The following is an 11,498-nucleotide window of genomic DNA, read 5'->3' on the forward strand; positions in this document are numbered from 1 at the left end:
TACGGTAAAAGTCACGGCTATATGGTATTGAAGTTCTGGGATACCGTTGAAATGTGGGAAATTTCAACAGTATCGGTGGAAACCTTGAACCACGGTTATAGGTAATAGCCTCTTTGGGTTAGAAATAAAGATTTTGAGGAGTTGGCAGGTCAAATGGTTTCTTGAGGTCATTGAAATTTGCAAAATTTCTGTCAAAATTTCCGAAACCTAGAACTCTAGTTGTTCCTGATTTATATCTTTATCCTTTTGATGATGATGTTGATGCTCTTAATTATGATGACGAAGTCAAAGCTCATTCCGCTAGTCTTACATCATTCTCAAATACACTAGTCGATAAGGCTCCTCTTTTCAAACAAAAAGGTACAGAAGCAAACTTCATCTCTGCTGAATTTGTTATAACACAAACTTCCACAAAAGCCCCTCTTCAAGAAAATTCATGTGTGAGGCTTTAGACCCACAACTTGAGAAGAGGACACTACAGTTGCTCGAGTACATTTACAATTTGGACCGTTATAGTACCATGTGCCTTGCTTAGTCACCACATTGGCGCACTGCGACATTCTTCAAAGGCGACCTTGGCAACGACATGCTGGTATTCTTTATGATGGTGCACGGAACACCATCAAGGTAAAACAAGGAGGCCATACATACTTAATAACGCGACACGCGTTATCAGACATGCCATGTCGATGACAGTCTCCTGCTCCCATGACACGTCAACCTACTCTCCCTCATCTTGGAGTTATGTTCTGGTAATATGCTTCAAGATATGTGCCACCTTATTGACGAGCAATTTATAAGGGTATCTAAGGAGCACGGCCTAACTCAACAGAGTCGAGTTCCTTTAAGACCGGAAGAGCTAATGCAGTTGGACGACTAAGTTAATTGGGATTGATTTGATTTGTTTCCTTTATAGAGTTAGTTTGAGAATCAAGTTTTAATTGAGTAGATTTAATTTCTAATTTAGACTAGTTTCCATTTTAATTAGTTTCTTTATTTGTCATGTGTTTTCCCTTTACATTAGCAATGTAAGACAATGAAGTTTTCAGATTTTGGAATTGAATAGTTGAATGAAGTTTTGGATTGGAATCATGGCTGCTATGCGTGCTTTTATCCTTCCCTGATCTTCTTTCTTTTTCCTCTCCTATCTTCTTCTCTTTTCTGTTCTTTATTGAGACTGTTCTCTCCTTACCGGAAATCCCCTGTTTCTGGCGATAGTTGCAGCCCTACTCAAGCTCTTTGATCTCTTTTGTGCTTGACCTGTTTGGGCTGAGGTTTTGGTCGAAGGTTTTCCTTCCCTGGGAGACCTGAACCCCAGATTCTCGTCTCCAAAGGGTCCTCCTATTGAGAGATTTGAAACCAGGTTCAGATCTGGTTCTTTACCTTGCACTGGACTGAGTTGCAGATCACACTAGTTGCTGCCGGTGGAGCTTATCCCTGCCGTGGTCATGTGCACCCAATAGGGTTTGAATTTTCTATCCTTATCCCAAGTTTGCAGATCCAACAACCTTTTGGTGAGAGAGATCTCTCCTTCGAAGGACGACACTGGTTTACTGCCTAGTTCTGTCGAGAGGAAGAAGACAGGTTCTTCTAATGCTTTATGATTCTGATTTTTCTTTTTTTTTTTTGGGTGAATAAATAATTCATTACCAAGAAGAAGAAGAAAATACAAGGGGGGAGAGGGGGGGAGGAGAAGGCTTAAGCCAACAAGGAAAAGCCAGCTCCAAGAAAACAAAAGAAAACAAAAGGAACAAAGCTGAAGACAATCAGCAAACAAAGAAAAACAGAAAAACCAACCTTAGAGGGAGAGGAGGGGAGGGGGAGGCGAAGCGATAAAGGAGGGGGGAGGGCTAGGAGGCATCTAGGTGAGGGATGGTTTCCACCCTCAGGTTCCAAGAGGAGATGATATGGACATTTTTGCGGGAATAAGCGACAGGGCGGCTATGAAGGGAATGGATTTTGGAGGAGACATCGAAGTAGATGGCTTTCCAAATCTCCTCCAGGGAGTGAGAAATCTCCTCCAGAGAGTGAGATTTGGGGGACCATCTACAAATGTTACACTCCATCCAAAGATGACTGATAGTTGCAAAAGCCAGTTTTCCAATAGTATCACAGATAGAAGGGCCCGAGAAGGTCATGTCCATCCAAATCCACTCCCTAGAAAAGAGAAGAATGGATCTCTTGCCCGGCTGGCACTTGGAGAGGACGTGCTTCCAGACGGATGAAGAAAGAGGGCAGGAGAAGAAAAGGTGGGGGATATCCTCAACACCCTAGGCAGAGACAGTAGGAGGGGTTGGCAGAGATCTGTCGATGAATGAGGAAGGATTGGGTGGAGAGCCAGTTGGAAAGGTAGCGCCAGAGGGTGAAGCTTTGGCGAGGAATATGGCCTTTGAACCAGACCAGCTTGTGCCAAGGCACCGCGGCGGAGGAGGTACGGATGTGGGACCAAGCGGAGGCAGAGGAGAAGATCCCCGAGGAGGAAGGAAGCCAAGTGCATTTGTACCCTCTTCCCCGACGGCCAGGGGGAAGAGGCGGGAGGGTGGTCCAAATATCAAGAAGGAGAGGATGAGAAGAGGGAGGGGACCAACCCGAGGGAGAGAGAATAGAGGAGACAGGAGCGTTGGCAGAGAGGCCGGAGGAATAGATGATTATGAGAGAAACCAAGTGAGAGAGGATGCCGGCAGGGTGCCAAGGGTCTTTCCAAAGAGAAGTGGACAAGCCATTGCCGATGGAGAAGGAGATGGCAGAGAGGGCCATGGGTCTATGATCAAGGATCTTATGCCAGATCCAGGAGGCATCAGAATGTGCTGGGCAGTCCAAATAGAGTTTTTCTTAAGAAGCCTAGCATGGATCCAATCTACCCAGATGCTTTTGTGCTTAGACACAATTTTCCAAATGAGCTTCAGAGTCCCGACAGAGTTAGCATCTTTGATTCTCCTAATTCCAAGACCTCCCTCAGATTTGGGAAGGCAAACCTTCTTCCAGCTGATAGGGCGAAGGAACCTGGGGGAGTCAGAACCTTTCCAGAGAAAGGAGCACAGAAGTCTTTCGAAAGACTTGATCACGGAGACAGGAAGGATAAAGGTACCAGACCAATAGAGGTACATGGACTGGAGGACCAATCTGATGAGAGTGAGGCGGCCAACGAAGGAGAGGAGCTTGCCTTTCCAAAGTTGGAGCCTCTTCCTCAACTGGTCAAGCAAGGGGTTGCAGTGATGAGAAGACAACCTAGAGGAAATGAGGGGAAGGCCCAGGTATTTAACGGGAAGGTGACCAATCAGGATACCAGAGATATCAAGGAGAGTGTCTTGGCAATCAGGCTAAACACCAGAAAGGAACATGTTGGATTTGAGGAGGTTGATGCTGAGACCCGAGAGAGATTCAAAGGAATGGAGGGAGTCCATGATGGTGGAGATGGAGCGGACGTTTGCCTTGGAGAAGATTATGATGTCATCAGCAAAGGCCAAATGGGAGAGGAGGGATTTACACTTAGGAATGGGCGAAATGAGATGGAGGTTAGTAGCGGCATGAATGTGGCGAGAAAGGACCTCAAGGGATAAGGAGGGGGGATAAGGGGCATCCCTCGCGAATACCCCAGCCAGAGGGAACGTACCTAGCCAAACTACCATTCACAAGGACAGAAAAGCGAGGGGTGGAAATGCAAGTGCGGATCCAATGGATGAAGGAGGGGGGGAAGGACATGAGAGTCATCACATTGGAGATGAGGTCCCAACTAATTGTGTCAAAGGCTTTGTGAATGTCAATCTTGAGGAGGGTAATAGGGGAGTGAGACTTACGGTCAAAACCGTGGACAATCTCATGACAGAGAAGGATGTTGTCAGAGATATTCCTTCTAGCAATGAAGGCAGGAAGTATTACAAATTTTGATTTTTAAGAATTACAAATAAGCCCTCTTTCTGAAATTTGTGTTCTATCACTCCCCTACTTATTTTGATAATTCCAGAACACCCCTCTACTTTCAGATTGACCCTATTATCTATTCCCTTCACTTTTAAGTGCTTAAGTTGTTCCTAAATTTACAAGAATGCCACTACTTAGAAAATTAGTTTAGTTGATAATTGTGGGCCCACAAGCGATCTGATTCCGAGTTTTGGAATCCGAATTCGCATCACGTAGGAAACAACCCACCTACAAGCACTCGGCCACATGGATCTTTCACTCCAAATAGCTCTTTTCACGGTAATACTAGAGTCAAGACCTAGCTTTTGCATGTCTTTCCTTACAACATCATTTATGGTCATTTAAAGCCTACCCCTAGCACTTCTAGCTCCTTCCATATGGATCTAATTACTCCTCTTTACTAGGGCATTCCAAGGCCTCCTTTTGAACATGGTCATACCACCTTAAACAACATTCTCGGAGCTTTTCTAAATTGGGACAACTCCCAAATGAGCTCTAACCTGGTCATTCCTCTCTCTCTCTCTCTCTCTCTCTCTCTCTCTCTCTCTCTCTCTCTCTCTCTCTTAGTTTTGCCGTACATCCATCTCAACATCCTCATCTCTGCAACACTCAACATATCTATGTTACGCTTCTTGACTGCCTCACATTCTGCCTCATACTTCATAACCAGTCCAACGACAATCATATAAAGTTTTCCTTTAAGCTTTAAAGGAATACGTCAATCACACAACATTCCAGATACACCTATCCACTTCATCCATCCTACTTTAATTCTATGAAAAACATCCTCTTCTATATTGTAAGGGTAATGGACCCTTTATCTCCCCCCAGCTTTTTCCTTTGAGGGGTTGTGGGTCAGGTTTATTTCAATGTTGGTTCAATAAACAATCGCAAATTCGGGGATTGGGAATCATGAAAATTGGAGTCACCACCTAGGATTCAAGCCTAGCACCTAGGGGCCTAATCCATAGGAATGGGCCTAAAATAAACTCGATCTGGTCCAGAGGTTAGGGTAAGCGTCAGATTATGAAGTTGGGAAGGTGTTAAATACCCACTTCACACGGTTGAACAGGTCTTCCTATTATTTGCTTAAATATGAATATTCCCCAGTAAATCCTATACCATATACATGACTAAGTAATTAATATACAAGATTATGCAAATACTTTATCAAATAAAAAGTCTACATTATTCCTACTCTATTGAGAAATTATAACTGATATTGACCCCTATTACGGGTCAAGAGGGGTGGGCCCCTCTTGATATGTGCGTGGTTTTGATGATGGCTCCTAACTCAGGTGGGAATGATCTGAGTTACTTGCTCATCTTCTTTAGAGAATCCAGGCCTTCGACGATACCTCAAAACCTCGGCACACTTTTCAAGAATTTGTGGAAATTTCGACAGAACTTCTACATGCAAAATAAAAGCCTAAACCCAATCAAGCGGAATTTCGACCTCAAATCGAATGTCAGGCTAGGACACGTCACCTAAATCGGCCATCATTTTAATAAAGGAATGGGCCAAAAATGGAAAAGGTGGGTTAATGATTAGGTGACGGAATATACCAAAAATGGAAAAACGGAGCCTAATGATTGGAGACGGCATTCGCCACACTTATAGGCTTTTGAACCCATCATCTCGGATTTTGACGGACCTGCCAAAAAAGGGTCCGCCACACAAAAAAGGCAACAATTCATGGATTCGAGGCCAAAACAGGTAAAAAACGTGGGGGAAACTGGCGGGCCTGCAAAAAATGTGACTGGCCCGCCCAAAAATCTTGCGGTTCCCAGACAAATCTCGTGCCTGGTCTACCCTAATTTATGGTTTCTAACTTCCGAGAGCGATACCAAGAGATCCGGCGGTCCGATTTTCACGTGCAATATATTGTCAGAATCGTATTTCCAAGCACTATCCAGTGGTGTGGGTTTTGAGCTCATCTTTTGCTTATAAAAATTCAAAATTTGCAAGGAAGGATTATTGCCCAATTGCAAACTGGGGGTGTTCCGGCAATCCCACACCATCAAAGATCAGGCATGTTTTTTCTATGAAGAGGTCTTGGGTCAGATTAGGGTTTCGAGTCGAATTAGGGTTTCGGGTTACTGTCGGGTTCGGATCATTATAAAAGGCCTAGATTCTCCTCCGATGTAAAGCACGAACCTTGATCATTCCCTATTCGTTAGGTCGGGTGGCAAAATTAGGTGTCTACATATATCCCCTTTGTATATTTTTTATCCTAGATATCTAAAATAGTTGCTTTGCAGCAACTCTCTCTCCTCGAGGTTAACCACTTCACTATGAGTCTCTGTGCGAATAAAGTTACACACTATATACTCCGTCTTTCTTTGACTTATCTTAAGACCTCTTGACTCCAATGCCAATCTCGTTAACTCCAACTTATCGTTGATCCCTGCTACTATCATCCACCAAAACAATATCATCGACAAAAATGCATACACCACGAAACCTCCCCTTGATTGTTTTTAGTTAAATTCCATGATAAGTGTAAACATAGAAGGGCTTAAAGCTGATCCTTGATGTAACCCAATTGTAATTGGGAATTCACTACCTTAACCTCCCACCATTCTCACACTAATCACCACGTCCTCATACATATCTTTAATTATATCCACATATTTACTCGACACCCTTCTCTTCTCCAATATATACCAAATCAACTCCCTAAGGACATTGTCATAGGCTTTTTCTAGGTCGATGAAGACCATATGGAGATGCTTCATGTAGGCTCTAGATCTTCCATGAGCCTCCGTAGTAGGTAAATAGCTTTTGTCGTGGATTTGTAGGCATAAAGCCAAATTGGTTCCCCGAGATACGACTTTCTCTTCTTATGCGGGCTTCGATAACCTTCTCCCATAATTTCATAGTATAACTATTAGTTTTGACACATTACTAATCCACAAGGTACACTTACCCATACAATTATCGATCAGCTGGGTTCAAACTGCTATGTGCCTCAAAAAGGGTGGGTCATGTAGATAAGCTTATATTGACAGTCTTTATGGAAATTCTCCTTACTCTTTTCTTTGTTTCTCTTTTTGTACTTCCAAAGAGATCAGAGTAGAGTATATCATTGAAATATAAAGATGTATATGATTCATGTATGGGCATACCAATAACAACCATTCCTTTAAAACCCTAAGCGACAGAAGCTTGAGAAGAAACCCTAGCGACGCCACTGCTTTGGAGTAGCTTGGACATGAGGCTGGGCTACTCCTCTCTCTCTCTCTCTCTCTCTCTCTCTCTCCCTCTCTCTCTCCACCATTCTTCTTCCTCTACATCTCCCTTCTTCCTCCTCCACTCCCTTTCTCTTCTTCTTCTCCCGTTGATACAGATTAATCACCAAAATAGGCTTGTTTTATTAGGAATAAGCCTAGGGTTGGGTTCCATACATGTTGGGCCTTTGATACCATGTGTTTTAAGTGTAATAAATCACTTTTATGGGTCTAAAGGGGGCTCTAAGGATGCATACGGGATTACTAGTTAGTTTCCATTTTCATTAGTTTCCTTTTTAATTGGGATTGATTTGAGTTATATTTGTTTCCTTAGGAGTCCAAATATCAATTGAGTCAAGTCATTAGTAGTTAGTTTCCTTTTTCAACTAGTTTCTAATTTCAGTTAGTTTCTCATTTCAGTTTTTAGTAACTATTGTATTAGGAGAATATTTGGTTTCCTTTTGAGGAACCTTCTATTTTGTAATTCTCTTCCCCATCAACATTAAAAATAAAGAAAATGAGGCTCCTAAAGCTGAGACGGTTTTATGAATAACCATATGTGGCTATCACTGCTTCTCCCTGTGAGCTTGCTTTGTGTTTGATCAAAGTGTGGGTTGGTGTGTGATTCGACGACTCCTTGCGGCATGAAGTCCAGGATGTCTTCTTCAGGCTCTATTATTCTCTTCAAGTCTTCTCTATTCTCAAGGTCTTACACTGCGGCTACACAGGTATTTATACTTCAAATTTTCTGCCCAAAAATTCTGAAATAGAACCTTTCGGCCTCTTCTACTGGAGCTAGTTCCAGCCACTGACAGCCCCCAAACTGAGGTCGATTGTTCCCCTATACTCCCTTATGGATCGACCCAAAGTAGGTCTGATTCTAAGCTGCCATTAAATAGATATTCAAAATCTCCAGAATTTAGTCCTATAGTGAATCTGCCAGAATATAACCAAAATAGGCTTGTTTTATTAGGAACAAGCTTAAGGTTGGGTTCCACACATGTTGGGCCTTTGATTCCATGCGTTTTGAGTGTAATAGACCACTTTAATGGGTCTAAAGGAAGGCTCTAAGGATGCATACAGGATTACTAGTTAGTTTCCATTTTCATTAGTTTCCTTTTTAATTGAGATTGATTTGAGTTATATTTGTTTTCTTAGGAGTCAAGTCATTAGTAGTTAGTTTCCTTTTTCAACTAGTTTCTAATTTCAATTTTTAGTAACTATTGTATTAGGAGAATATTTGGTTTCCTTTTTGAGGAAGCTTCTATTTTGTAATTCCCTTCCCCATCAACATTATAAATAAAGAAAAGGAGGCTCCTAAAGCTGAGATGATTTTGATAAACAAATTAATGGTTGCTGCCATTGTCGTCTACATGGAGGGTTATCTTGTGACTGATCAAGGTTGATGGAATTGGTGTTTGATCCAATTGACTCTCTGCGGTGAGAAGTCCGAGAGGTCATCTTTTGCTTTATTATCTTTTCTTTTACTTTTTTCCAGCACTCCAAGGTGTTGAACTCCATCTCAGTTCATCCCAGATCTGATTTTCCCTTTAGTCTGATCTCTTGTGCTACTGTCCTACTTTGTTGAGGTTGTTCTTTGATTAAAAATTCCTGCAGTTGAGACTTGGTTAGTCTTTCCTATCCTAGTCTACATTACCCATTGTTCCTAGTGTTGGCCACCTTGATTGGTGTTGAGACTGCTACAACCTTTCGGCTCTTCTTTCCGCCGGCCACCTACCATGCTTGGTCATTAGACGCTTTGGTGTTGGGCCCTTCTAGGCTAGCTGCTTTTCGGTCATCATCCCGCCAAGCCTGCTGCCCTTGTAGATGCCTCTCCTTCCAGGCTTGTTGTCCCGTTGGTCATCAGCCCTCTTGGCTGTCCGCCCTTCGGGATGTCAAGCTCGTTTCGTCTGTCCATTAGCCCGCTTGTTCTACTGGTTCTGCCTCTCCATCGACCACTTGCCAAGCCTGTTGCACTTCTGGACGCCACTCCCGTCAGGCCTGTCGTCCCGTTGGTCGTCAGCCCCCTCAAGGCTGCCCACACTTCCAGATGCCAGGCTCGTTTGGTCTGTCCTCTTGCTCGCCATATTGGCCTCCACCCTCGCTGTCTGCCTACCCCTCTGGGTCTGTCGACCGCCAACAGTCTGCATTTTGGTCTGTTAGTAGTTGGATCATTGTCCTGATTGGCAGCAGCCTCTTTGACACCAACCCGCCGGGCCACTTGAGGCCGGCAACCACTCTATCCTTGCCCTCCAAAAGGCCAGCACCCCTCTGCCTTGGCAACCCCCTCTGCTAGGCCAGCTGCCCGCTTGACCATGGCCTCTGCAAGGCCAGCGCTCTTCCACCGTGGCAGCCTATTTGCCGGCGGTGCTCCTTTGTGTTGGCGGTTAGGAACTGTTGTGTTAAGATTAGATTGTTAGGGTCCTCTTCCCGGTTTTGACTGGTTTGCCCTTCTCTTTTGTTTGGGCATCCGGGCGAGGTTATGGAAGTTTTTTTTTCCCATGTGGGCCCTGGATGTTGCCCTTTATGGGCTTTTGTTACACTTATTAGGTTTGTACTTTCCTCTTTGGGGCTATATTTTCCCTCCCCCTTCTTTTGATGCATTTACTAATCACCCAAAAAATGTATGGGCATTACCCAGACGGATACAAGAAATAACTAATTAATTTGTACTCCACCTTTGGCATTGCCATCAGCAAAGACCAAGACCAAAAAACCTTAACTTGTCTATAATTTTCACCTTCAGCAGTGCCAGCGGCAAAAAAAAATAGACAATAAAGGAAACACATATGTAATCTAATCAGTCATATCTATAACGAGGTCTTGCCTCATACTTAAGAACCTCATGAAGTATAGGACTAAATTCAAGGCCCAAGGTCATTCAAAATTTTAAGCAATTAATTTGACAGCTGCAACAAAATGGAATCAGTAACAAACTTAACTAAAAATCTGTTTTTCTTTTCATCCTCTGAAATGCAACAGTACAATAAAATCTTTTTTTACTCCTTGGCTGTCTAATATGAATACTTCAAGCACCTAGAAGTGTAGATTCCCAAATCCTTAGTCATTGCCTGCAAACCTACCTTTTACACCATCAGAGATGCAAGACACTAGTGGTAGCAAGCTTCTTGGTGATAGCTAGCAGAAGGTGTTAGTGGTTCATTTGTGGAAAGGAATTGGTGGATAGCGTCAAACACACACACAATCAAGCATGCTACTGCACCCCCTTAGAAGACATATTTAAACTTCAATGCATGATGCAATTCATCATCATTGAATCAAGAAGTAAGATCTTTATGAGAAAGGAGATGGCTATTACCTAGAAGAGTTACCAAGGATTTTACTTGTTTTAATGTGGAGGCAAACCTGAAATATATACATATATAGGCTCAGTGCAACAATATTCAAACGAAAAAAGAATATGGTAAATGTCAAGAACTTAATTACCTGCCCTGAAGGGCTATCCAAAGTATGCCAGACTGCTCCACTTTGACCTTCATCTTCAATGGGAACAGTCACAGAACCAAGAATAGTGCTTTTCCAAATTATATCCCAATCATATATTGTGACATTAACCTACATTAGTAAAAACTGATTCAATGAACACAAACCTAAACAGCTTCTATGAAATATAAATCAGCCAAATATGAGACAAATGTATCTTATGTTTCACACATGGTAAGGAAACACTCAGAGCACTACTGGACTATTATTATTGACTAAACAAATGTATCTTATGTTTCACACATGATAAGGAAACACTCAGAGCACTACTGGACTATTATTATTGACTACATATGAAAACAATCACAAACTTTGTCACAGTAACTTGCCAAGAATGTAAAAACTGGAAACAAAAAAAATAAGTAATGCAATGCCCGAACAAGAAATGTTTTCTTAAAATTAACTGAGCAACGGAATTTGATTTCTTTTTCTTTCTCAGATGTGAAAGCACATGATAATGATCAAGTATTGGATTAAATCGTGTAATCCAGAAGATTAGTGCTCAGTAGGTCTTGCTTCATTTTCAGCGTGGATTTTGCACCTGACAATTTGAAACCAATCCTGAGAGAAGTATATAAGGGAATATCCATGAACCAACACAGTGCTGCTCATTGTTTTAAAAATCAGTGAGTCAACTCAGCACGCTGCTGATTGTATCAGGCCCTTGACTCACCCCAGAGGATAGGTTTCCTAACTCAGTGGATCGACCAAGTGAATCTGGAAAATCAGCCAATCAATCAGAAGTCAGAATATCAGCCAGGTTGACTTTTTTTTTTTTGAATAAAAAATTCATTATCAAGGGAGAAGAAATAATATACAATGGTGGGGGGCAGTTGGGGGGG

General features: G+C 42.5%; 1 protein-coding gene across 3 annotated transcripts in view; it reads right to left on the reverse strand.

Moving 5' to 3' along the window:
- LOC122069417 (BAG-associated GRAM protein 1) overlaps positions 1-11,498 on the reverse strand; it is a 117,287-nt gene that overhangs the window by 81,177 nt on the left and 24,612 nt on the right. For all 3 annotated transcript variants that reach the window (XR_006137445.1, XM_042633431.1, XM_042633433.1), the window contains exons 5-6: positions 10,600-10,728; positions 10,472-10,518 (exon numbers count right to left, since the gene is read on the reverse strand). Coding sequence is in view for 2 of the 3 variants with exons in the window: in XM_042633431.1 (XP_042489365.1) it covers positions 10,472-10,518; positions 10,600-10,728 (176 nt within the window). In the remaining variant the exon portion in view is untranslated. The remainder of the gene's footprint in view (positions 1-10,471; positions 10,519-10,599; positions 10,729-11,498) is intronic.

This window comes from Macadamia integrifolia, unplaced genomic scaffold, assembly GCF_013358625.1.
Source record: "Macadamia integrifolia cultivar HAES 741 unplaced genomic scaffold, SCU_Mint_v3 scaffold608, whole genome shotgun sequence".
Classification (NCBI taxonomy): Eukaryota; Viridiplantae; Streptophyta; class Magnoliopsida; order Proteales; family Proteaceae; genus Macadamia; species Macadamia integrifolia.